We start from the raw sequence: 27,582 nt of genomic DNA, 5'->3' as shown, positions 1-27,582 counted from the left end.
AATAATAAATGGAGAGGTTTGCTCCTGTATCCATAATTCGTGCATGGGTTACCTCCCTTCAGGCATTAAGCATGCCTCTTTTTCACTTTCCCTCCCTCAGAGACTCTTGTCCTAATTATTTTCTCTCTTTTCTCCCTTTTTGCTAAATCACCCTGTATTGTTGGAGATAATTAATGCTGGGTGTCAATGATGGTTCTGCTGTCCTCTTCATCTTTCTCTCAGCTGGAAGATACCAAAATAGAGAGTCCCAATAGTTCCCTTTTCCGGTAGGTCGTGAAGTGGTTGTGATGGGACTTTCTCTCCCTTGGGACATTGTCTCCTCCAAGGGCTACCCATCTCTCTCGGAATCTGTCTTTGTCAGGTTCCACGGCAGGTTTGGGGAGTGGTTAAGATGCTTCAGGATTTTGTTCATGCATCTCCCCTGCAGAGTGCATTTGTGGGGGCCGATGTTAAGAGGCTTCCCTTACTGCTCTGAGCTTTGTTTTATAAATTCTTGGAAACGTCTGTCTTTCTTTGATAGCCATAAAATTTTTAAGGCTATGTCTTTACCCTTCTCCTTCTTTGTTTGCTTTTGATATATTTCTGCTGCTTTAAAATTTTTTCCCCATTTGCTATTTATATTATTAAGTTATGTGGAGTATAGATTTTTAGATTTGGCTGAACTCTAGTGTCTAAACCTTGAGCTCTCTTATTCCCATTTGTCAGTTGTAGAAATCGAAGGTCATCGTGGTTAAGTGATTTGCTTGAGACCCAGCGTATTGAAAAAAGTGGCAGGGAAGAGCTATGATTTGAATCTACATCTGTCTTCCATCCTGTAATCAATATTCTTCTCTGTAACTAGTGGAGAGTAGTCCAGATTTCTACATAGGTTACCTATGAAATGAACCATTCATTTCAGGTTTGGGAGCTGGCATGGGATCCACTAGAGATATATGAGATGAACTTGTAGGGTGGGAACTATGAAAGCAATAAGAGGAGCTTTGCCAGTGCCGCCTCTCCCCCAAGGCAGCACAGCATGGGGCTGAACTAGCTATTGGTGACCTACCCCATGAGGGGAAAGGGAATACAGTGAACGAGTGACCAGCTACCCCAGCTAGCACATTTCTTTCCTGCAGCACCCAGAGTATTGTGGCGGATGCTCCAAGACTAGGGGGATGGGGGAGGAAATCAGGAAAGAGTCAGATAAGAATATCAAGGGGCATGAAAGGGATGTTGTTTCTGAGGACTGCTCTTAGGACTCCAGCAGGAAGCCCACCCATTAGGCACTGGGAGAACCTACTTCGGGACCAGGTTGCTTTGGAACTGTGCTGTTCAGCCTTTGGCCTGACACAGGATCAGACTGTTCCCACTAGAACTGTCTGCAGGCTGTTTGGGCCTTTGCTATAACCAAAAACCTCTGAAAAATAGGATACCAGTTATCTAAATACTTTGAAACCTCCCTCACCCTACCCTTTACAGGGACCCTGGCCAATTTTGTTTCAAAACTAACTAGAACTTAGATTCCTGATTCAATATACTTAGGTAACTCTAATGAGGATAATTCTTTTGGCTTAGGAAACCAATGAATATTTAATTCCTCATAAGCTATTTGCCCTGTGGCTCCTTGCACATTGAATCAGTGGCATTTATTGTTTCTGGAAGGCTTAATCCACCTAGAGAAAAGGATCATTGCTTGGTTTTGAGCCTGTCATGAGAGAGTTGTCTTGAAATCCAGGCATTTTAAAAGGGAAAAGAGACATCTAAATTTCAAAATCATCCTTTTTCAAGCCAAGAAGAAAGTTTAGTTACTTGAAAATAAAGTTTTATAATAAGCCATAATGGAGGAAGAATGAAGATGATATGACCCAAGAGAAGTCCCATATGACAAGTAGAAAGTGCTAGGGAAACAGTCAAGAGGTGTATGTGAGAGACAAATGAACAAGAGATAAGACAGCGTCCTTTACTCACAGTGCAACTCAGTGGATTGATAGTTTAGAGGAAATCTGGGAATATCATTGGCTGAGAGGTTGGAAGCTGGCATGAGTTGGCCACAGTAGCATAAAAATGGTGGTATGGTGTTTTAGGCAGTACAACAACTGGTTTCTCATGGCTGGTGCATATTGCAGAAGATATCTAGAGATTCCTGAGTGACTCTGAGATATAAAGGATAATTTAGAAATAGGCATTAATATACTTTCCAGAAAGTCATAGCAGAGGAGATCTCAGTAGAGGTCTCTGTTCAAAGGAACATCATAGTGGTAACTGTTAAGGCCCAGGTGGAGAATATTGCTAAGTCTCAGAAGATCAGCAACATCAGTGAAAATCAATGTAGACAGCCTGGTCAGCAGGAGGTGATGGCTGAGCTTCTTGAGAGCAGTCACCAGGCATTGCCTATGTGAAGAGTTTAGACTCAGTGACACCAGTTTTAGCAGTGGTCACAAAAAGCATATAGACCAATGCCCAAAGCCCAGGAGAGGCAAGCTCTGTATCAATATATCAGTTCAATAGCATACACAGTATAAAAACAACTAAAGAGCCCTAACTGACTTGGCTCTGTGGTTAGAGCCTGGGCCTGAGAACTGAAGGGTCTTGGTTCAATTCTGGACACATACCTCTGTTGCAGGTCAATCCCTGGTCCCAGTTGGGGGCGTGTGCAGGAGGCAACCACTTAGTGTGTCTCTCACATCGATGTTTCTCTCTCTCTCCTTTTCCTCCCTTCCACTCTCTCTGAGTGATGGAAAAAATATCCTCAGGTGAGGATTAAAAACAAACAAAAACTAAATAAATATAATTGGAGTTGTTTGGCAAAAGAAATTTTTTTAATTGATGAGATGCCTGATTAATGTGCAAACCACTCCTCTAATCCTGAATTTCTTACCGGGGGCCTTTGATCATGCTGTTTCCTTTGCCAGGATCATTTCTACTTATCTTTTATTTGTTTGTTTAAATATGACTTCCTCAAAGGAGCCTTCCTTGACATTATCAGTCTAAATTATGCCCTATGTTACTCTCTCCCACAGCATTATGTTTCTTATCTTCCCATAAAACTTGTAACAATTTATAATTATCTGTTTATTTGATTAATTCAGTGTCTCCTGTAAAACTGTAAATACCATGAATGCATAGACCATTTTGTCTTATTCCTCCATTGTGTAATCACCTGGAACAGCAATTTTTAACTGGACTACCACAAGAATTTTTAAAACATGCAATACCTGACTATTTAATCAGGAGCACTGACCTCTTTTCTTTTAGATTTTCAAATAAAAGAAATGACAATGGCCAACAAAACAATAGCTGTCCAGTGTGAATGAGTCAAAATTATACCCACTTTTTTGTCAGGACAGCAAAAAATATAACATATTTTTTGGTGCACCATAGAATTTTAGTAATTAGTTTATGTGTGCCATGAGGTGTAAAAGGTTAAAAATCACTGACCTAGAACAGTGGCTGGCCCATAGTATTACTTAATATATATTTGTTGAATAAGTGTTGTATATAATAAACAGAAATAGAAAAGATTAAAGAATGGAAACTACAATGTGGTCCATTGTAAAAAAATATCTCACAAACATTTAATTAGTTTGTGTGCCATTAATTTGCAAATTTCTCATATATGAAGGAATTGGTTGGTAGAGTGGTAGACTGGGTAAAGGAACAAAACTAGAAAACAAGAATTATAATGGAGAGGGTTACTGCAGAGAGCTTGAGAACATTTTTGAACTAGACTGATTAATTGGAAGCTAGCAGAGGTCAGACTGAAAATTCTGTCCTCGAGAAGGCCAACTGGAGTATCAAAGAAAATAACATATACATTCCAGAAAAATCTTGAGAGTTAGCTGTGGATTATACATAGCAAACTGTGTACTGCCTGACTATCCTTCCATCCATAGTCTGTCTTACTCAGGCTAGGTCTGTACCGCCTCCCTCAAGGGAATTTCTGGGTAATTTGAGTAGAGACTCGCGTTAGGGTTTCTTGTCCCTCCCAAACGCCTTTTTTGTTTCTCTTGGGTTTCTGTGGGGTTGAACTGTAATAAGCATATACTTCATTGGGGTGCAAAATAGCTCCGGGTTAATTAGCTCTTTTTTAGAGGGGCATAGTTCTAGAGGTTAGGTGACAGTTGGCAAATTGAATTTAACAAATTAAATACAATTTTCTTCTGTGCAGACTCTGCATGATATTTTCAATTGCTAGTAGTGCTAGTAGTGATGTCATGGGTAAGGCAGCTAAGAGATATTTGCTCTGAAAGTAGTAAATGTTAAGAGATCTTTTTGTGAAGGTTTTATCTAAGAAACCTAGAATTTAAACTTAAACCCCTAAATGGTATCCCTGAATTTTATGTCTTCCTGTGCAATTCAAATATGCATAAGTGAAATTACGTTTCTTGAGGTCAGGGTCATCACTAGGAGAATTAAAATGGGGTAAAGAGGAAAAGATTCTATAAGCTCTCACTCCAGGACCCTCCATTTAAAGTCAGGTGAAATTTTTTTTTGTAATGAATACCTGTGTCAGCCTGGTGATCATAGAGAAAGGGAAGAAGTGTTGTTTAAGGCCTCGTGCATCTGTTCTAGTGTGTGGGCTGGGGTAGGAAGGCAGCTTTAATTTCTCCACCCCTTCACATGTTGATTTTGAATATATAAGTGCTATAGGAATTTTTTTTTTTAATGCACTAGTTAGACTATACCACTCTCTTCCCACCATCCTTTCTCTTTTTACCTTTCTTTAGCTCTAGTCACATAAGTTTAGGTTCCCTACAAACCTCAGCTGAGCCCTTCCAGTGTGGCTCAGTGGTTGAGCATTAGCCCGTGACCCAAGATGTTCCCGGTTCGATTCCCAGTCAGGGCACATGTCCGGGTAAGGCTTAGTTGTGGTTGCAGGCTTGATCGGGTTTGATCCCTGGTGCGGGGTGTGCAGGAGGCAGCCCATGTTTCTATCTCTCTCTATCCCTCTCCCCTCCTCTCTCTCTAAAATCAATAAGAACATTAAAACACACAAGCAACTGAGCTGAGGTGAGTGTTATGATTTTATTTTGTACGTAAAATTTAAAAACGCTAAGTCCTTTTTCAATAGTGGTGCAAGTTTGGATTCTTTTGACATCCTTTGGTATTAACATGATTAAAAGCTGTGGGGCTTTTGTTTTTCCTTTCCTTTTCCTGAAACTATAGTAGTTCATTTATGGGTAGGCATTCAATATTAAATATTTGAGCCAAAAGTACTCTTCTGAAGGTTATATTTTTCAACCTTGTTACTGCAAGTACAATAGCTACAGTTAATGACAGTCATGCTCTGTGTATCATAAATTATATTTTCCTTTCGGTCTTCAGTGTAATTTGTATCACAAATTCATTTTCCCTGTTGAGCTCACTTGATGCTTCCACATGAGGAACATGTATCCCTTTTCTCCATTCTGCTTATCTTTTTTACTCTGTAGGTAGTCTTGACAGGGCTAGAATAATCTAGAAAGAGTGATGACACTACATATGACTAAAGTTACCTTTTTAGCACTGTGGCTATTCTTTTGAATGGATTCATTCAGAACCTTCCTATAAGGAAAATAGATCGGGCCAGTTTTGTCCTTTATCACCATCATCATCATCAAATGTGTAAGTTTCCTTGTGCTCAGCAGAATCACATGTGCCTTAAACATTATTTGATTTACTGTGTTTGTTTTTATTGATGGCTCTAAGAGTGGCCACAGATTTAGAAACACCAATCTCTGCAATCTATCTTTAGAAATCATGATTAAATGGGCCCGAAAACTTCGTCATCACTGGTTCTAAGAGCATGTAGACGCCATCAGAATCAGAACTACACCCAAGGATTTGGTTCATTCCCTGCTCTCAATTGCTGAGATGTAAAAACAGACACACAGACATAGCCTGTGGGCCATATACATATAGGGTGGGGCAAAAGTAGGTTTATGGTTCTTCATATGGAAAATAATACAATAATTAATAAATAATAATACAAGAATAAACTCTGTTTCACATACTCACAATTGTAAAACTATCCTGCCCTTCCCCACATTACTGTGTTGTATTAGGCCTGCCTTGATTTGCTTTGTTTTTTGTGTTAACCAACATCAAAAAGGATATTTTACCTGGAAGTGTGGGTTCCTGACTCCTTTTGAAAATGTCAGAATCCTTACGTCACAAGGATTCCTTTCCTACAAGGCAACGTGTCTGTGTAGTAGTGCATGTGCTCTCAGCAATTTGTAGTCCCTACTCTTCATTCAAGTACAGCCTACATTTTCATACTGATCCCTACAGGTGCTCTGTTTGCAGCCCTTAAACAAAAGCAGGCACTATGGGCAACTCAGAAAACGCTTGGCCTGGAAACCCACAGCCTGGGTACTTGTGACCATAATGTCTCTGGGTCTGTTTCCTCACCTGTCCAGTTGGGCTGAATTAACCTCTTTTGATGATCTCCCGGGATAGTTGTGACCTTCAGTAGAGAGAATGCATGTAAAAACACTTTGAAGAGCTACAAGTTTAAAAACATGCTAATCATATCCAAGTACAAAAATTAGATATACTTTGTGAACTAAAATTTTGAGTTTCCTCTACTGAGAATAGTATTGGCAACTGTGGAAGAAATAGAAAAAAAGAAACTGTCCCTGGTCTGAAGCAGAAATATTCTATTTCATAGGCAGCTGGTATCATAGGAAGAGCCTGATACTGAGTTAGAAGAGCAGCACAGAAGAAGTCCTGAAGCTGTGCACAAGGCATTGCACTCCATGAGCCCCATTTCTTCATCTATAAAATGTGGAAAACAGGACCTGCTCTCTAAATTCACAGCTTTGAGGGCAGGATTAAATAAAATAAAGTACATGAAAGTAATGAATAAACTGTAAGACATTATTCTAATATAGGCAATAATTTGTATTAGTGATAAACTATGAACACCTAGACTAAGTATAGTTACGTGACTAATATTTACACACCTTGAGAGTCTGAGGAGATGACACAGTAGTTTTGAATTAAATCAGAGAGAGCTTTTGGGAAGAGAAAATTTTTACTGAGTCTCATTTGTGGCTATAAGTCTCAGAATGGGCCTATTTTGCTAATTAAAATAAGCTTTTTAATTTGTGTTTTATACCTTTGTTGTACACCTTTGTTGTGACAGGCACTGAGGATTTCACATGTTCTTCAGATTACTTACTTCAGTCTAATACACATATAAAATTAAATTTAGAAAGAATGAAAAAAATAACTTGTGATCATTTTGTGACTAAAAATGCTTCGGACATTTATTAGAGCTGGAAGGACTCTTCGAGATGATTATTTTACAAGCCCGAAAACAGAAGAACAGAAGACTTAAATGCCTTGTGCAAATTTTCAGAGCTGTGAAGTTGCGGGGCCAAGAGTCAACGCCAGGGGTATGGACTCCCGTGTATTGTCTGCTGCACCACAGTGACGCTGGGGCAACTCCTGGGTGATGCTGCGGAATGGAATCGCTGGTTACTTCGATAATCAGATTGGGCTGGGAACACAGAGGCGGAAAGGAGAAGTGTTAATAAGATGGCTGCCGATTAGGAAGTGAGTTTTGGGGAAACCTCAGCTCCTGTAAAGAAAAAAACAACAGGTGTTGCATCCACCCACACTAGCAACCCCCTTCCCACCTTGCCTCTTCTGCATTCTCTTAGCGACCCACCCTCATGTTCTCAGGCCTGTCTTACACTTTTGCACGCTCTTGCAGTTCCCGGGCACTGGTGAGATCTCTGATCAGCACACCAGGGGAGGACAGCTCCTCCCGGAAAATGAAAACTTTCCAAACCCCCAGTCAGAGCGAGAAAGCAGGCAGCCCCTGGAATAGCTTCTCCTCGAGGCCAAGAAGCCGCTCCTGTGCCTCCCAGCCCCCCGCCGTGCGTGAGCACCAGCTTTCTGTCCTCTCTTCCCGCAGCCTCGAGGGAACCGTCCCGAGTGCTGGCTGCGAAGAAGTTTAGGGCCCGAACCAGGTCATCCTTCCCGGCGCCTGGGCTGGGCCGCCTCTGGAACTTAATTTCTGTCCTGTCCACCAGCCTCCGTGCCCCCGCGCCTCCTCCCTTCTGGGTTGCAGAGTGACAGAGGCACCGTGCCCGGGCTCGTCGCCTGCTTGCAATGCGGGGTCCGTGCCCCAGGGGGGCCTCTTTGGGGAGGGCGGCTGGGGGGCTGGGTGGCGAGCGGACGGCTGGCGCTCTTGCAAGTGGCGGGGGCCCTCGCCGGTGATGGAGACGGGGGCCCGTCCAGGCCCCCCCTCGTCGCACCTCGCGCCTGCTGCGGGAAGGGCCTCGGAGGCCGGGCGGCAGGCAGGCTGAAGGCGGCTCCCCCGAAGTCGGACGGCTCCGCTTTCTCTTCCCTGGCCACAGATGGCCGCGGGCTCCCCGCTTCCCCGAGCAGCCCCCCTCCTCTGCCGCCGCCGCCGCCGCCGTCGCCGTCGCCTCCCCCAGCAGCAGCTGCCGGGTGACGGCGCTGTCACCGGTTAGGTGGGAGCGGGCGGCCCGGACGGGACCCCGCGGGCGGAGGAGTGGGGGAGGGACGGCGCGGGGAGGGGGCGGTCGGCTCTGGGCGGGCGCTCGGGGCCCGGCGCTGCCCCCTCCGGCGGGAGGAGCAGCACAGCCGCGTGCACCGCCGCAGCCACAGTGGCCACGGCGGCGCGAGCGCGGGGCTGGGAGCGGCGCGGCCGGGAGCGGGGGGGCGGCGGCGCCCCGCAGCGAGCCAGCCGAGCCAGCCGAGCCGAGCGCGCCGCCGGCCGCCGCCTCGCGGATGCCGTCACCGCAACAAAGAGCCGGCTGAGCGGGGCGCCCGGCGCGGGCTCGGCGGGGAGGCGGCGCGGCGCGCAGGACCCGGCGGCCGCGGCCGGCAGCGCGGGGGGGCCTGCGGGAGGAGAGCGGGCAGACGATGGCCAGGAAGAGAAAGCCCCGCGGCACCAAGGGTGAGTCCCGCTCATCCCCACCGGTCCCCTCCCACCCCCAGCCGGGCCTCCCCCGGGCCGGCCTGTGGGCGTCCGGACCCGACCCAGTGGACGGCTGCCTGCCCGGGAAGAGTTTGCCTTCCCTGGGAGATGGGGGGCCCAGCACGGCTGCACCCCCTTCGCCTCCGGGGGGACTCAGACAGGAGTTTGTCCCCTTTTTTTGGTGGCCTGAGAAAGCCTAGAGACTCTTTCGCGCACCCCACCCCTCTTCTACTCCGTGAGCTTGGGGATCTGTTGCACCTTCCTCCCTCAGGGGAGTCCAGGTAGTGGGAAGGGAAGCGGCTCTCGGCTCCCAGAGTCCCATCCAGAAAAGGGAATGAGGCCGCGTGTGTGTGTGTGTGTGTGTGTGTGTGTGTGTGTGTGTGAGAGGGAGGGTCTCTTATTCCCTCTGCCAACCTCTCCTCCTCTTCATCCCTGGAGCAACTAGTTTGCACCCGTGTCCCCAGCCCCCGCTCCCGGGAGGAGACCGGAGCTGCCTGGCTCTCCTTTACCCCCAGGTCAAGGGGACTCGCCGCCCGCGGGGCGCTGGCCGGCCCCTGCGGCTTATCCGGCTGCCCAGGCGGCGCCTGCGGCCGAGCAGTCCCCCTGTTGCTCCTCTGGAGCCGGGGCTTCCAAAGTTGGAAAGTTCAGGGGTAGAAGGGGTGGCAGGGAGAACCAGAAAGAGCTTGCTGCTGGGGCGACTTGAGGCATCTTGGCGCGATCCAGGCTGAACTTGGGAGGGAGCCTCCCGGGTGGCGTCGGGGCGGGGCGCACCCCCGGGCCTCGCGGAGCGCCGCGCGTGCGGGGAGCAAGTGCACTGTCCGCGCGCCCGCGGCGCCGGCTGGCGGAGGTCGCGGCGCCGTCGCGCTCCCGCGCTCTGGCTGGGGCGCCAGCGGTGGCCACCAGGTGACCGCATCGCTGCGGAGAGGGAGGCACCTCCGCGCCCTGCCCCGCAGGGAGCCTGTGCCCGAGCCCTGCGGGGAGCGGGAAGCCGCAGCCCTTGGAGTTGGGCTGGGACCCGATGGGCCTCGTGGCCCCGGAGGCGGGGACGTGGCGCCTGGGGGGGGGGGGGGGGCGGGCCCGGGGAGCAGGAGCGGGGCTCGGACGCCGGGGCGCGGGGCTGGCCGCGCGGGGCTTGGGCGTGCTGCGCGCTGTTCTCCCCCCGTCTTGCTTGTGGGAGCTTAGCTCCGCTCCAGAGGTCACCCGGGGGACACAAGTTTATCTCGGTGCTTCAGCTTGCTTTGTAATTTCCCCGGCGCACTCCAGTCACTTACTGGAGAGGGTTTAAAACCACCATCCTTAGGATCCTTAATCTTTTGGACGCCGTTACTGCAAAACACCGGGGATCTTCTGCATGAAACGGTGATATGAATGTATTTCCTTAAAAACATGACAGCTCCTGCAAAATAGAAGAGACCTTAAAACCCTGATTTTTTTCCTCCTAATGAATTAGTACATGTTTATAGCGGTAGATGACTGAAGAATGAGAATATATTCGTCTATAAGCAGTTTCCTTACCGTAATACCAAAGAACTCATCTGAACCCAGAGTGACAAGGTGCATTAGCTGCACTTTTGGTTTTTTATGGAACCATATGGCGCGATGAAGAAAACAGAAGGATTGGTTTTCAGCACTGCTGATGTGGCCGTCCATTGGCAGGCAGGCATTTCATACCCGCCCCGAACCTTGCAGGTTGTAAATGGTCCATGAAAAGTGGAAAAAATGTTAGAGTTTTACAGTACATGCTAGCTAGTGACAATCTTACCCTTGAAATTAATCTTGGCAGAAGCACAATAAGGTATGAATGAGACCAAATTAATGAGACGTGAACTCTCTCCAGTATGAGGTTTGACCAAAAGACACCTTTCTTTACTCGCCCCCCAAAACACCAAGAAGTTTTTGTGTTTCGTATGCCAAGATAAGATTGTGTGTATTTTCTTAAATTTGATAATGAAATAATTGAAGAACAGCAGTTAGTAGAGGTTTGTTATTTAAATGTCAATTTTTCCTCATGAAGAAGCAATGATCAAGCTTTCCTAGGATATGTAGTCTCAAGAAATTCAGTTCTTTAAACATAATGTTTTCTTATGCTACATGTTTTTCTTAAAGAGAAAGTCATTTAGCTCTTAGCTCTTATTGACTTATGTTTATCTCTTTACTAATGTTAAGTTTCTTCTTTGTGTTACCAGTTTATTTAATCTTGCTTAGGAGGAATGATACTTTTTTTTTTTTTTAAATCTGTGGAGTTTCACTTTAGCAAAGCAAGGTTAACTGTGATATTTTATAGATAACAAAAGCAATCCCAGGAAACTGTCATCCATTGACTTGCCTCAATTTTGCCTTTTAAGAGGCGAGCTGTATAAAAGCATCTGCCCGAAGGCTTGCTGAACTGTTCTCAGACATCTGCTTCCAGGCTACAACCAACTAAACTGGGACTGCCTGGTAGAAACCCACATGCTAAATTACTAGGCTTTATTTATTTATTTGTTTGTTTATTTTAGCAGGATGCTAGGGTGAACTTTGCTGGATAATAAACTACAGGTCATGCTGTGTTATCATTTTTTGAGATCTGCATCTCTGTTTAGCTACACAGCATGTGGAGAGAGATCATTTGTTGGATCATGTGACAGGCAAGTTGTTCTTTGGCTTCTGAAGTCCTAGCGATAGAGACTTCACATATAGAACAGCTAGAAATTGGCAAAAGGGAAATGCAGTTTCTTACCATCAATAGAAGAACAAAAAGAGTTGACACTATTTCTCAAAGGATACTAGCATTTATTTGTGGTAACCTCTTCAAAGGACAGCTTTTCAAAAAGCTGGAATGTTTATCAATCCAGTATTTATAATGTTTTCATGAAAAAATGCTGTAGTCCACGATCAATAAAAGTCTTATAAACATGTTAGTTACATTAGTTATAATGATATTAACATCCCCCGCAATATATATACACTTCCAATATTACTACAACAAGGCTTTTTTTACTCAATTACTTAAGTTTAAAAGTTAACATATTCCTGGGTTATCTATTTATGCATTCACTTAGCACTTAATTATTGAGCACTGAATATGTACCAAGTTCTGTGCAAAACACAGAATGCAGTGACGAACATAATAGACAATGAAGAGTATATTAGGAGGGGGCCTGGGAAGAGCAGGTAAAGAAATACATGAATAAGAAAATTTCACAGCAATTAATACCATGAATAAAATAAAATATTGTGCTAGAAAGTGACTGTGAGGTCACCTTAGGTTGTCTGAAGAGGTGACATTGGAACTGGGAACCAAATGATGAAGAGTAATTTGCATGCCCAAAACTAGAACATAGCACTATTGGCCTTAAGGTAAGAATGAGGTTGCAGCTTGGCCTGTTCAAGTACAGAAGGAAGGCCTGTTTGGCTGAATTGTAATGTGTGAGGTAGAAACAGGTTGGGAGAGGCCCGATCTTTTTGACCCTAAACAAGAGTGTAGATTTTATTTTAAGTGCAGTGGGAAGTCGATTGGATACTCATTAGATGTTTGGGGTTACATTCTTATCTTTGAGGGTAATTTCAGGGGGAGCAGCTTTTCTATATCAACTCCCTAGGCCAAGCAGAGCTACCCAATGGACTTCACTTTTCTAAAAGGTTCAGTTATACTCAAGAACCACCTGTTATATTTATCAAAATACACACAATAATTTGTGATAGCTTCTCTAGGAATCTGTTTTTTTAAAAAAACAATCTTAAAGAAAGTGAAGACTAATTCAACATTTTAGTAAATATTATCAGGTTAGTCACCCACCTAGTAAGCAAGTCTTAGGAAAAACATTTGTAATGTTAGAAGGGAGGGTAATAAAGAGTCTGAAACAGCACTGAGCAGTAGGCGAAATGCAGAAGGCAGCATGGGGGGTTCCTAGGTAATGAAAAGGGGGCCATGGAAAAGAGTGATGTAGGGAAAGGGGACTTGGGAAAGCCTCTAAGACAATATCATCCAGATCATGATTTTGCCAAGAAAAGCAGAAGCCTGATGTGAGAGTGTTCCAAGAGAAACACTCTAATCCAAGCACAAAGGGAGTTCAAATCAGGGTACCTTTATGCTTTTGACTGATCTTTTACTTGTGAAGCACACAATAAAAACATACAGCCTTTTAAAAGATGTCTTTGATTTTACTTAACCGTTATTAGGTTGCTCTTATGGATTACAAACCTCACAGATGAAAATTGCATGAAAAAATTTAATGATGAAAACTGCCATTTGTTGGAGGTGGTTGCTTGACTGCTAGTTAGCAGAGAAAATATGCTTTTGGATGTCTGATCTTATTGTGGAAATGTCAGTGGTGGTGGTGGGGTGGGGTCATTTGGATGATTTTCTGCCCTCCAAACATTTGTGACTAGAAGGTGCCATGATATTTAGGGAAGATACAAATAATAATTATTTTAAAGTTCTCCACTGCCTTCTCCCACTTCCAAACTGCTTCTTTGCCAAGGATTAACAGTAAAAAATGTATGAAAAACTTTTGTGGCTTCAGGGAGAGCTTTGCTCAGTTCCCCTCTCCCCTTTCTTTGTACTTCAAGTCTCTTTCTTGAGGCTAGCAAAGCTGGTGGTACCTCAGGAATTATGTAACTAAGAATGGATCTGACCCTTAGTGATACTGTAACACAATGTGTTTATGACATCAGCTTTTTTTTTCATAGTATTGAGAATCACAGTATGTGAGAATTGGAAGGAAAGCTCAATGTTTCTAGAGTTATTGGGAGACTGATACAGTAAGAGGTGAGTGGTGCTGCTAAATATGAATAGTATATGTCTCTAAGGAATTTGGTTAAGTTTATTATTGGTAGATACATAGTTTATATAAATTAGGATATATATATATCTTGATTATTTATGTATGTAATTAAGTCAAGGTATATCTAACAGTCAAGATATATATCTTGATTTTGTTTATATTTAAGTCAGGATATTTTATATGTATATATATATATCTTGACATATATAAAACAGAGCTTAGTTCCCAATTTATATTCAAACTTCACTGTTTATACATGTGACCGTGGTAATATCTGCATTTTACATGTGAGGAAATTGAGATATGAAGACATAAGGTGCTTTCTTGAGGTCTAAGAATAAATTATGTACTGCAGGTAGAGGCATAACCAAGGCCCTGTCACCTTTTCACCTTTGTCTACATCCAGACTTTCAATATTTATTCACTTTCCTCCAGGTGTATCAAGTCTACACTGAAAGGTTAGACTTTTTTTCTCCTGCTGAATCAAGAGGATGATGTATCTTCTTATACTTTCCTCAGAGTGTCACAACTTTATTGTTTGTGATCCACTTTTAAAATTAGAAATACATTGCTAACAAAAAGTAGGCTAACTGCTCACAGATGCTAAGGTGATATTGTATAGAGGTTTAGGGCTCTCTAGAGATGGGAAGGCAAGGCAAGGTGAACAAATGTTCTCACTTTTTGAAGTGGTGTAAGCAGGAAAAGATACATCTAGGTCAACGCTGAGGTGGATTGAGATTATTTAGCTATGCATGTGGTAAGCCATTTGACTGCTGTGGCAGCCGGCCTTCACCATGACCTCAGTGTTCTTCATCTGCTGGTGGTCACCCCCTTACATACAGGGATTCGCACCCTTCCCACACTGGATCTGGACTGACCTGTGTGGCCAGCAGAGCAGGGCAGAAGGCTGCATTGTACCTCAGGGCACAGTGGCTCCCGCTTTGCCATTGTGTGTCCTTTGGCGCTCTCATATGGCTTAATGTGGGGAAAACCAGCTGCCATGCTGTGAAAACGCTCAAGCGTTCTTGTGGAGAGACTCCCGTGGGAAGCAACCAAAGTCATCTTCTAGGAGCCAGCATCAGCTTGCTGGCCGTGTGAGTGACCTACCTTGGAAACAGACCCTCCAGCCCAGTTAAGCCTTCAGATGTCTGTCGCCTCAGCTAACAGCTGACCGCACCTCACCAGAAATCCTGACCCCGAACTGCCCAGTCAAGCTGCACCTGGCTCTCTGTATCGCAGAAACTGCAAGGGATACTAAAGGCCTACTATTGTCTTAAGCCGCTAAATTTTGGGGTAATTTGTTGCAAGCGTTAGATAATACATCTGTGATTCATTATTTTTGCACCTCTGTCCTGGGAGGTAAGGACCCTCTCACTCTGAGTAAATATTCGGGAAGATGATGTATATGTGCAAAAATATGTATTAAAAAAAACACACTTTTCACTATAGGGACTAATATATTTATACGTTTACTCCGTATCCTATCAACTCCCAAGAGTAATAAGAACATTGTAATTCATGAATTAATGCTGATCTTCATTGCTCATCTCAGCCTTGGCCTTGGATCCTAATCCTATTTCCTACTTTAGTGAGTTGGGCTGACAATCTGAAGCCCTCTTTTCCTGTTTCCTTGAGTTCATTCTAGCAGCTTGTTTCCTCCTCTGCTTTTTTGGGTTTTCATTCCTAGCCCCTTTGGTACACTTAGTTTAGAAGGTACCTTCCAACTAGAAGCCCCACCAAAATAAAAATCAGAGTGATAAAGAGAACTCTAAAGTCCTAAACTCCCCCAATAGCCCAAAACTTCACAGCCCCCAACTGAAGGCAAAAAGTTCCTTAACACCTAAAATCTTCCAGTAAAAACCTCTTGTGCTATATTATCTGCCCTTCCCTATGAAAGATGAGGGCAGAGCAGATCAGGTTGGAACCTTTAGATAATTTTAAGGACTTTGGTTTTAATCCTGAGTGAAATAGGCAGCACTGCAGGTTTTGAACAGAGTAATGTAATCTGACTTACATTTTAAAAGAACTGCTTTGGGCCTGGCCAGTGTTGCTCAGTGGTTGAGAGTTGACCCCGGAACCAAGAGTTCACGGTTCGATTCCCAGTTGGGGCACATGTCCAGGTTTCAGGCTCGATCCCTAGAAGGGGGTGTGCAGGAGGCAGCCGATTGATGGTCCCTCTCATCTGTGTTTCTATCTTTCTATGCCTTTCCCTTTCTCTCGCTCTAAAAATCAATAAAAAACACATTAAAAACAAAAAAGGACTGCTCTGGCTACTGTGTTGAGAATATCCTTAGGGGCAAGCAGAGAGCTGGAAGACCAATAAAGGAGTCTCCTGCAATATTCAGTTGAGAGATGGTGGTCGCATCTGTTGGGGTGGTAGCAGTGGAGGACATGAGAAATGGAAGAATAATACTGAAGATATTTTAAAGGTGGAGCTAATATGGTTTCTTGAACAGGGTGCAGAGGGTGAGAGAAAGATAAGAGTCATGGATGATTCCAGTTTTTGGCCTGAGCAACTAATAAGATGGAGTTGCCATCAACTGCTTCTGAAAAATTGTGGATGGGGCAAGTTTAGGGGGAAGAGGGACTTCAGTTTTGGACACATTTGAAATATTTATTTGATATTCAAGTGGAGATGACAGTAGGAAGTTGAATACATGAATCTGGAGCCTGGGAGAGAGGCCTGGGCTGATGTGAATCTGGGCATCATTGGCACATAGTTGGTATTTAAGACCATAGACTGGATGACTCACTGGGAAGTGAGTGCAGTCTGAGATAAATGACCTGAGCCAGGGTCACTGCATTATTAAGAGGAAGGAGAAAAGAGGAGGAAACCCATACGAAGACTGGGCAGTTTCCCATTGGGCAATGCTTTGAGGAATTCTCATGGGCAACATGTTTGGCCCATAGTTTATATTTAAGGACCGGAATATTTTTTGAATATTTAGAATTTTCATGAGTCTAGATTTCTTTTCCTTCAGTTGGCCCTACTTAGTGAGGTTTTATGCTATCATATTTTCTGAAAACTAGGTTTGGGTAAGTGTTGAGGCTGCAATATCTTGCGAACCGCCGTTGTCAGACCACTAGCTTGGTCATCAGCAAGACCACCACTGGGGTGGGAAGGTAGTTAGATGGTGTCTGGAGTAACTTCATGGGAGGGCTCTTTTTGAAGGATTTCCTAAAGAAAGACCATTATGTTATTTAGAGGAACATTAAAGTCAAGGTTAAAAAAAAATGTAGCTCAACCGAGGAGCCAAGATTTCACATTGTTGATTTCTGTTCTGCATCTGCCTGACAATTTTGTGAAAGAAAGAATCAAGGACAAGGTGATGTGTTAAGCTCTGGCTCTATAGCTCTTTAATAAGAAAGGAGCTGTGTGTGGTCTTTCAGCCATCTTTTCTGTGGCTTCTTTGGGCCATTAGGACTTCAAAGCACTTTTTGAGTGAAAAGTTTCCTGTAGGATCAAAAATGTAAAATCATTTTTGTAAGAAGCTGCTTAAAATTTATGCATTTTGAAGCCCTCGAACAGGTTCTTTATGTAAATTTTATGATTCATTGGATTGTATTTCAGTGTTCAAAGTCAGAGACAAAAGTAAGATTTTGAAATGGACATTAATATTTTATTCAAAGCTTATTACCACTTCAGGCTTGCCTTACAAAAAACAATTCAAGTCATTTTACAGTTAGCCTATGATTATATACATTTTACAAGTATTAGTTTAAGAACATCAAAAGTCATAAAATGCAAAAATCTACTAATGGACATTCATACTTCACAAATTCCAGTATCAACAGTATTTTCCATTTTGAATTAAGCTCTCTTTTTTTTTGGTGTTCACTCATCTCACCTTCTTACTCACTCATCCTTTTGTTTGGCTGCAAAGAATGTCACCACATTCTTTTCCCATGGTGATGACATTCATCCTGCAGATTTAACACCTTTACTGCACTGAAAGAGTGCCTGTGACCAAAGAAGGACCATTATGGTATTTTAAAAAGTCTTTAGTCATAAATAAATGTGTTCAGGAATATCTTAGCTGTATGAGGTAGGGATAGACTTGAAGTTATAAGGAATAGCTTTGCAATCCATTCCTCCCCTCATCCTTCTCAAACACTAAGAAAGTCTTACATTAAAATGTGTGCTTTGAGTCTACGGCCATACCCCCCTGAACGCGTCCCATCTCGTTTAAAGTGTACGCTTTGTAAAACGTTAGGGAAACCGTGTATCGAATAATTACTGCACTTCCCACACAGTACACTTTATGGAAAGAAAACAAAGACAAATGAAGGACATATGCTTCATATGCCAAATTCTAAGACCAAGAGGCCTTATGTTTTAGCAGGCTGTGAATTCTCACTACCTAATTCTGAATTAATGCCTTAGGTATGAGGAAGAAAATTAACAGATTATACGTGAGTTTATGTGGGTCAAGAGAGGCATTTAACCTATTTATCCTATTTTGAAAACAAACCATTTTCAAGTTTTGGACAGCATTAAATGGGAGAAAAGTATATTACTTAGAAATACACTGCAAGGCAATTCTTTGAGGAATTCTAATGGGCAATCTTTTAGCCAATTGCTTATATTTAAGGACTGGAATATCTTTTGAATATTTAGAATTTTCATGAGTCTAGACTTCCTTTCCTTCAGTTGGCCCTACTGAGTGAGGTTTTATGCTGCATCATATTTTCCGAAACCTAGGTTTTGATATGTATCAAAGCTGAAGAATCTTGAGAACTGCCGTTGTCAGACAACTGGCTCCGTCATCATCAAGACTGGGGTGGGAAGGTGGTTAGATGGTGTTCTGGAGGAACTTTCTGGGAGGGCTCTTTTTGAAGGAAACTCCTGAATACACATGTAGTCTTTTTATTTCTTTATTTATGCTAAAACTTTTTCTTAGAATCAGCCTGCCAGTCTGCTTGGCGCATGAGAACAGTGCCCTGTTCACCAGCTAGAAAATTTCCACTCTTTTCTAGGGCTGCTTCCAATCTTTCTGCATCTTGGATTAGTTTTCCTGGATCAAACCTGGCTCTGCATAGGTTGTCATGTGCCTGGAATTGGATCTGAGTTTTATGGGACTGGAGCAAGGGGCTGCTTGCTACCTCACAGTGCTTGGGTTTTTCCCTGTGCCTATTTCCTACCCACTTCTACAGACCCCTCCATAGGTGCCCATTTCTAGGCTATGAGCTCCTTACGTGTCCTGATTGTGTTTTATTTATCCTTTAATCCAAAATGTCTAGTGTATTTCTGGGCATATCAAATACTAAATGAATATATTATTGAATGAATCAAGCATGTATCTTTCTCTATGTTTTAAAATATTCTTCATAATATTAATGGTTTGATAATATTCAATTGCATTGCTTTAACATATCTAGCACAATTTACTGGATTTTCTAGTGGTTTTTTTTCCTTCTGGAAATATAATAATCTAATGAGCATTTGTGTGTGTGTGTGGTATGTGTGCTCACATATATGTGCAGTTTCTCCAACCTCAGGGTTAGTAGTAGAAGAAAGGTGCTTTCACTTCACTTACTCAGGTATTGAAGTTCTGACCGCCTTCCTTGCCAGTACTTGCGTGTTACCATACCTCCTTGAAGTTTCACTTGTTATAGCATTTATGAAACTGTATTTTAATTGCATGTGTACTCTTCTTTCTTCCTTACTAGGCCTTGTCCACAGGTGTAGCTTTGATGGCTACTAGCACAGTGCCTTACTCACACTTAGTGCTCCACAATTACTTGTTGAAGAAATAAGTGAATAAATATCTTTTTTAAAAAGAGGAAAACATTGTGAAGCAGTTATAGGGATCAGATACTCTATTTTAGGGATAACAAACCTATATCTCAATTCAGTTTCTTATCAGGCCTGGTCACACATTGCCAAAATGATTTTTTTAAACATTTTTAACAACATCTTCCCAGAGCCTACACCCTCTTTTTTTTTTTTCCTGGACTTTGTGTTTAAATCCCAGCCATGTGATCTTTGGCAAGTTACTTAACCTCTTGGAACTGCACTTTCCTTACCAGAAAAACAGAGATGATAATACCTACCTTACAGAACTATTGTGAGGATTAAATCACATAACAAATGGCAAATTATATAGCATCATGTTGTGTGTAATAGGTATTCAATAAATGCTCATTTCATTCCACTTTCCTCCTCTCTCTTTCCCCCGCCTCCCTCCCTCCCCCCTCCCCCTCCCTCCCTCCTCCCCCTCCCTCCCTCCCTCCCTCCTCCCTCCCTCCCTTCTCCAACTTCTCCATTTCTGGTAATGAGACAACTATAGAAAGCCTAGAAGCATAGTCAAAGCTAGCTTTTTCTTACAGCCAAGGTGTTCTACCTAGTAAATTACCTTCAGCCCCAGCTAGCCTCCAGGTCAGCCCCTGTTTTTCACACTTATTTTTTCTCTGCCCTATTTGTATGTGAGGTTTACCTTCTGTTTCCAACCTTGGCTTACATGGAATCCAGTTACTCTGACATAGACCTGATGGTCAACATGTTTTCTGTAGCAAGGTAGCAGAAAAGGGAGCGAGTGAGAACTGGGAACCTAGGAGCGCCAGAGGCAGTGAAAACTCCAAGAGGGTGTGTTGATTGAGGAAATTTCTTCCAGAAGTTGAGTCTTTGGAATGACATTCAAGGGCTCATCTGAAAAAGAAAAGGGAAAGGTCACTGCTATTTTTTTTTTTTTTTTTTGCTCTTGACTGTTAAGAATGCTGATTTATTATTTTTCAATCAGGCTAGGTTGCAAAATGTTTCTAACCAAGATTAGACTTAGTAGTTAAAACAAGCCTGGTCTAAAAAAGACCTGAGCCACATAACTGAATGAAAGAAAAATCATTTAAAAAAGTTAAATTATAAAAACAACATCTGAAAGGACTTTCTTGACATAGGCAATCTTTTCTAAGCTTAGAAAGAGATATTATGAGCAATCAGTGGTGGAGCAGCTACTGTTGAGGTTTGGAATAGATCATGGATCTATCTGCTGGCCAAGGGTTAAGAAGAAAGTTTTCAAGAGTGTTTGGCTCTGAGTAAGACTGTAGTTTATTTCTAATCTACCACTTACTAGCTGTGTGACCTTGAGCCCTCAGGTTGCAAAATGCTATCTATAAAACAAACTTTTATACGGGTAAATTATTGCTATTGATACTCTTTCTTTGGTTTAAGGACAAACCTTTTTAGTAGGGTGCTGGGAGAGTTTAATCAGATCAGTCGGAATTCTCCTAATGCTGAGTTTCTCAATCTTGGCACTTTTGACATTTTGGGCTGGATAAGTCTTTGTTGCGGATGGAGGCTGTTCTGGGTGTTGCAGGATGTTTAGCAGTATCCCTGAACTCTACCCACCAGATGCTAGTAGGACTTTGTCTTCTAGGGGTACACCCTCCCCCTTTTTGCCAACCATTGCTCTAATGAAAGAGAGATTTTCCCATGGAGTTAAATTTTTAAAAAATCACGAAGTTAACTGTATTCATGATTGAGTTTCATTAAACATTTACATCCATTATGCATTTTGTTGAATATCTGCAGGTGCTGTGCTGGGTTTTGGGGGCACGTAGATAAGTATGACCTGATCTCTACCTGAAAGGAGCTTGCTTTGTACTAAAGGGAGGAAGTAATGTTTTACCAGTTCATTCCCTACAAAGCTGTTAAATGCAGTGACACATTGCAAGTCCAATAGAAGATACAAGACTAATACAAAATAATATTGAATGTGAACTGTAATTGAAAAGTAAAATTTTTAAAAATTATATATAAGGTGCAATGGGACTGCAAAAGTGTGGCCTTCCCATTCACCTTAGGGAAAGGTGACAGTTAAAGCTTCACTGAGAAAATAGGAACAATATGAGACTATATTTCAAGTCATCAAACAAAATCAACCTTGCTTACATTTAAACTAATACAGGTATTGTAGTTTTGCCTATCATTTGTTTTTATTTTATATGTACATGCTTTTTCAGATATGACTGTTTCTCTAGTGCAGTGATTCTCAAAGTGTCATCCTTAGACCAGCAGCATCAGCATTATTTGGGAACTTGTTAGAAATACAAATTCTTGGCTTCCAACTCAGACCAACTGACTTAGAAACTCTGGGGGTAGGGCCCAGCAATTTGTGTTTTTACAAACTTCCCTATCCTAATTAGATCATGCTCAAGTCTGAGAACCACTGCTTTAATAAGTCACTGATTTCTCTTAAATGTGCTATATAAAATAATTTTTATAAATAAATGTTTAATGACATTTAAAAAAAAAGTTTATAGTCTATATACTATATGAATTAAGCGTTAATCAAACATTAATTTATTTAACCCCCACAATGACCCTAAGAGGAGGCTTAGTGGTTTTCAGTCTTGGGTTAGCTTCCAAATATCTGTGAAGCTTAGATGCATTTGTTCAGGCCTTGCCTTAGATGCACTGAATCAGACACTACAGGGTTTCTAATGTGTACTGTGACTGAGAATCACTGAAGTAGGTATTCTTATTTGTATATTTTACATATATGAAAATTGAGGTTTCGAGAGGATACATAATTTGACTTGGGATTCTGACAAAGGATAAGACTTATCAAGTATTTCATGATTTGTCCAGCAAATAGTTATTGACATTGAATGATTACTGAGATGGTCTGAATTTAAGGACAATGTCCTTAATCATTTAGGTAAATCTTATTTATGTGACTCAGAAAAAATGCTTTTTTCAAGAGAGAGGAAGCTAGTATCTGCAAAGTGATTTATAGTTATAGTTCCTTTACAAAGCATCATAACCTTGTAATGTTATTATCATTGCTATTTTATAGATTAGGAAACCAAGGCTGAGTGAGATTGAGTGATTTGCCTGAAATCACACAACCAGCAAGTCCTGGGGTCAACAGAGTGAATCTGTCAGGTTTTCTGACTCTGGATTTCAGCTTCTCCCCACTTCTACTTAACTGCATATTTATGAATAAAATTAGAATAAGGAAGCTAGTTGTGTGACATTTGCAGGGTTAATTAACTTCCAGATCATTAAATTTACTTGGAATTGTAAAAAAACAACAACCCCCCCCCCCCCCCAACAAACTAGCATAGTATCTATGGTTGGATTTTATTTTCCTAAATTATTCCAAATAGGAGGACTGTAGCTTTTGTAAATAGCTAATAGACATACTGACAGTGCCCCGATTTACTGTGAAGTCAGAATGCACTCACTGATTTTACTATGACATGGGTTTTATATTCTAGTGTGATACGGTACCTGGATGGGTTGGCTAGTGTGGCAACACAAGCAGATGGATTTATTTGCACCAGGAAGAATGCAGTTAGGATAATGCTGTGCTGCTCTTGCTGTCACGACCCTTTTAATTACCTTTGCCTTTTGTCCTTTCCACTTGGGCTGGATGACAGGGGAAGTTCAATAAAGGACAGTTTCATCCCAAAGGGACACAGCCATTTAGGGTGAGAGCCTGCGGTTCTTTATTTTGGATTTCTCCTTTTGGGGTACTTGGGTTGCAATTCAGAAAGACACATTCTCATTAAAGGAGCTTTATTCAAGAATCACTTTACATCGATAACAACACATGGAATGGGAGTTGTCCTGTCTTAAAATTTGAGACCTCAAAGCTTAGGACATTGGGTGACAAGTACCTTCACGCTTCAAAGAAAGGTGCTAGACACAGCCTCACAGGAGTTACTGTTAGCTGCTTCTGGCGTGTTTAGGAGAAGAGATATTTATTTAAGGTTCTTTGAAGGGAATTCATAGGGGTAGAAAGCAATGGGGTGTATCTTTTTCCTCTTTTACAGGGAGGGTAGCCAGATGCTTCTACTATCCCCAAGACCCCAAGTGTTGGGGAGCCCAAGAGAACTGCTTATAAGAGAGTCATCTACGAAAGGGTGGAAATGGATTGACATTCAGTCCCTGGCCCGTTACTTGCAAAATTGCAGACACCAACAGATTTTTCCCATGCCTTTACCAGGGCAGAGCATGAGCATTTTCTAGAGAGAACTTGACTTGTGGCCTCACATAATTTGGAGCAAAGTGTGATAATAACGGTCTTCGCTTCTCCTCTGGGGAAGATGAAAGATCGGAAGCTAAGAGCTGCCCTTGACAGCAGGGAAAGGAGAAGGGGTCAGCCGTTGGTCAAGTCGCGCTTCCATTGTGATTCTGTGAGCCAAGTGGAGGGGACCCTCTTTAAGTGGGGGCCTACTGCGGCAGAGCTGAGGGGGCGGTGCTGGTCACAACAGGGCATTTGGAGAGTTTCTTGTCCATTGCAGGAAATATGTGGGCTGTAGGAGCTGGCTGAGGGACTCCCCAAAATCCACAGATGTGTCTTGTGAGATTCAATTTGTGGATGCCTGCCATGACAGAGCACGTTTAATAGTCAAATGAGAATTATAAACAAGACAGGGGTTTTACATTTTGATCCCTGCCATCTTCCAGGATCCAGAAATGTAAAGGGCATGAAAGAGGGGGTGGGATGGTGTAGGGAGAGGAGAAAGAGCATACAGAGAACAGAACAGAGCCTTCCTCCACAGCTTCCTACTGATGTCCCTCTTCCCCCACCCGGAGCATTCCCAAGCTGCTGGGAGGGCAGAGGCTCCAAATGGAACATGAGATTAAACGCTTTGATTTAGGCAAGGCTGAACTTTTTAATACCTGATGGCTAAATTGTTATGAAAAGAAATCTGAAAGAGATGTTGTCAAGGGTAGAGGAAGGGAGACCTGGCAGAGAATTGGATGCGGTCATCAGAGAAAAATTAAGCTCTTTCCTGATTGCTGCTGAGTCCAGTTCATGCACTAATGAGTAATGAAGGCCTCAGTTTCTTTAACAGACAAATTGTAAGCAAAAGAAAAAGATGGAAGAGTAGCCTACTTTTTGAGTCATGAACAATTTAGGAAACTAGATTATAGGAATGCTTCATTTCAATGAGAGGCTAAATGAGATCATTTTCATGATACCTTCAAACTTCAAAAATCTATACCTTTTTTGGGGGGTGTGTGACTTTTAATAGGTTGTGGCCAAAAATAATGTCAGCTCTCACTACGCTTTTGTACATAACTGGGGCTCAAATATTATTTTTGGAAAACTCTCCACCTTCCCACTTTATCATATCTCAAATGCATCATTTTTATGAGCTATTATAGAATAGTTTTCATTATAATTCTGAAATTACATTCTTTGTTGCTGACAACTCAGCTTTTATATTGTTGGTCTTAATAGTGATATTAAGTAGTTGGTGCTTTTATTATTTTATGCCAGTGGACTCAAATATTTTGAATATAAGCCAGTTCACTTCACTAGCACTATCATTTTCTTAAAGCCAAGATACAACATGAAACAATTTTAACAGATAAACTCTACTTTTAGACAATGAGCTTCGGTGTTTGAAAAAGCTTGATCAAATATTGTAATACAAGTGCTAGTTCCCCCTCTAGTTTCTCTTTTAAGCCTCTCCCTACTAATGCTAATGGTCCTTGACTCTCTTTAGGTAATGAAAGAATTAAATCATTTGGAGTCACTATATTTTGAATTTGGCAGTTTTCATCAGCCCTCAGGGTCTGGTCTGAGTTTAAGTGGGCAAAATTGAATAATACCATTTGTTTTTAAAACTTTCATTGCTTTAGGATATTTCTACCTTTTCGACATGTACTTATAGCTAAGCATCAGGGACAGTGGGTGTCTGAGAAAGATTCTATTTTCCCCTCAGGCACTAATCCTATCTTGTAGGCTTTGAGTAAAAAAAAAATCTCTGTGCAGTCCTAAGGCATTGTTCTCTTTCAGCCATACAGATTTTTTAGCAGAACTAACTTTAGGGTGTCTAGGCCTTTTTAGCTCATAAGCCTGGTTATTCAAGTAGTTAGTCTGTTTCCTTTCCATGAACAAGGAACTACAGGCTGTGTGGTTGAAACAACATAAGAATACAAATGTTTACCTATGACTCTCAAATCACAAGTTTTAGAGCCAGTGGTATGAGAAGCTTACCACCTGTGTCCTAGAAGGTGGCCATTCACGTTCAGGGTGCTACAAGTTTTACTTCTTGTTGGTTAAGCTCATAGATTCTACAACTGTCCATAAATATTCTTTAAAGCTTAATGTAGGATTTTGCCTTTTTATTTTATCTTTTCTTTCTTGTAATACTAGTGTGTTTGTTTTTATAATTCTCACCTGAGGATATTTTTTCCATTGCTTTTCAAAGATAGTGGAAGAATGAGAGAGAGAGAGAGAGAGAGAGAGAAAGAGAGAGAGAGAGAGAGAGAAACATCGATGTGAGAGAGACTCACCGATTGGTTGTCTCCCTCACACACTGTGACTGGGGCCGGGCATGGAGCCTGCAACCGAGAAACGTACCCTTGGCCGGAATCGAACTGGGGACCCTTCAGTCCACCGCCTACGCTCTAACCACTGAGCCAAACCGGCCAGGGCTATAATACTAGCATTTTAACTGGGACCTATATTTGCATCTTTTGACCCTAAAAGTATAATCTTTTTACTCTATTATGTAGGTAGTTGTTTTTTTGTTTTTGTTTTGAGAATGGTCTGAACTAGAGGCTCTGTGCTTTTAACGTTTTATCGATAGGTGCTTATGTAATGTGAATACAACCACAGAGAAATGCTCGCTAGATTGTTTTCAGTTTTCAGCCAGTGAAAATACACATGCAAAATGCTGCATTCACTCCTTAAAGTGGAAGTATTAAAAAATATGATAGTTTGAAAGATCTTAAAAAGCTAGTCTTTTGTGTTACCTCCCTGAATTCCTCTTTTTTCTTCTTCTTGTTGACAGATTGAGATAAGTTAGCTATTTTTTTTTAGTGTAGATAATTGAATTTCGGCTTCTCAAAATTTTCTTTCTTTGTTAAAAAGTTTATAGAGTCATTTCAGATTTGTTCTAGTATATTTTGTCTTCTTCAAGCCCTATCCATTGAGAAAACTTTTTCAAAATCATTCCTAAATCTTAACCCACTATATGTGACTCTTGACAAGAGGTGTAATTAGTAGGAAATACATCTTTTAAATGCATTGGTTCCATGAAAAATGGGTATCCATTTAGAATTCATGATGAAGAGAAATATAGTGGCTTAAGGAAGTAAGTGAAGGAAAGATCCTTTTAAAAGATTATGCTTAGATGCCTGAAATTAATTTTTAGTTTATAGCCCTGATTTAAAATTATATATTCTGGTCAAATTCAACTGATTAGTTAAGGCATTTCCCTTCATTCTTATTTGCTTTCAGTAGTCATCCAAATGTAACACTTTACTGATTACAACCAACTCTTTTTTTCCTGATAAATTAATGATCATAATTCAGAGTCCATTTTATTTTCTGACTGAAACCCCAACCTTCAGGAATTAAGACTGTAGATTTTAATTCTTTCATTGATAATGACCATTTAAGGCCTAAAGAGCCCAGTTTGTAATCAATATTACTATCATTGATTAAACTATTTATAATTTGGCCAGAATATATAATTTTAAATCAGGGCTATAATAATACCATTTTTGCTCACATGGTAGATTTTGCATGTTAATATTTTTATACTTTAAATGCTGAAATTTGGCAGCATAGATTTTTTTTTCCTTGGAAACTTAAAGGTCGAGGGAATAGGATGCAGTGCCTGAGAGGAAGAGAAGAATCAATTATGACTCAAGGCTTTTCTTTCCCTGAACAAGGGAAAGAGGAAATTACTATGGAGATGCAAAGACTATGGGAAGAGAGGGCTTCGAAGGGGAAGGTAGGCATTCAGTTTTGGACCTTTTGAATTTGAAATGCCTGTTTTGACATCCAAGTTGAGATGAATCCTCAATTCAACTCAAAAGGTAGTTACTATTAGCATCTCTCTCTTGCAAAGGGTCAGGACAGAAAGATTACTTTCTCTTTACTCACTCAGGAAATGGCAGAGGCAGGATTCAAACCCAGGTAGTCTTACACC

At 41.9% G+C, this 27,582-nt stretch overlaps 1 protein-coding gene across 1 annotated transcript in view; it reads left to right on the top strand.

Moving 5' to 3' along the window:
• The first annotated feature begins 8,851 nt into the window (after positions 1-8,851).
• The window catches only part of SLC44A5 (solute carrier family 44 member 5), a 254,553-nt gene continuing 235,822 nt past the window's right edge, over positions 8,852-27,582 (top strand). The window contains exon 1 of the mRNA XM_087820525.1: positions 8,852-8,893. Coding sequence (XP_087676651.1) covers positions 8,860-8,893 — 34 coding nt within the window. The 5' untranslated portion in view covers positions 8,852-8,859. The remainder of the gene's footprint in view (positions 8,894-27,582) is intronic.

This window comes from Miniopterus natalensis, chromosome 9, assembly GCF_054644295.1.
Source record: "Miniopterus natalensis isolate mMinNat1 chromosome 9, mMinNat1.hap1, whole genome shotgun sequence".
NCBI classification, from domain to species: domain Eukaryota; kingdom Metazoa; phylum Chordata; class Mammalia; order Chiroptera; family Miniopteridae; genus Miniopterus; species Miniopterus natalensis.
This window is presented reverse-complemented; position numbering and strand designations above follow the sequence as displayed.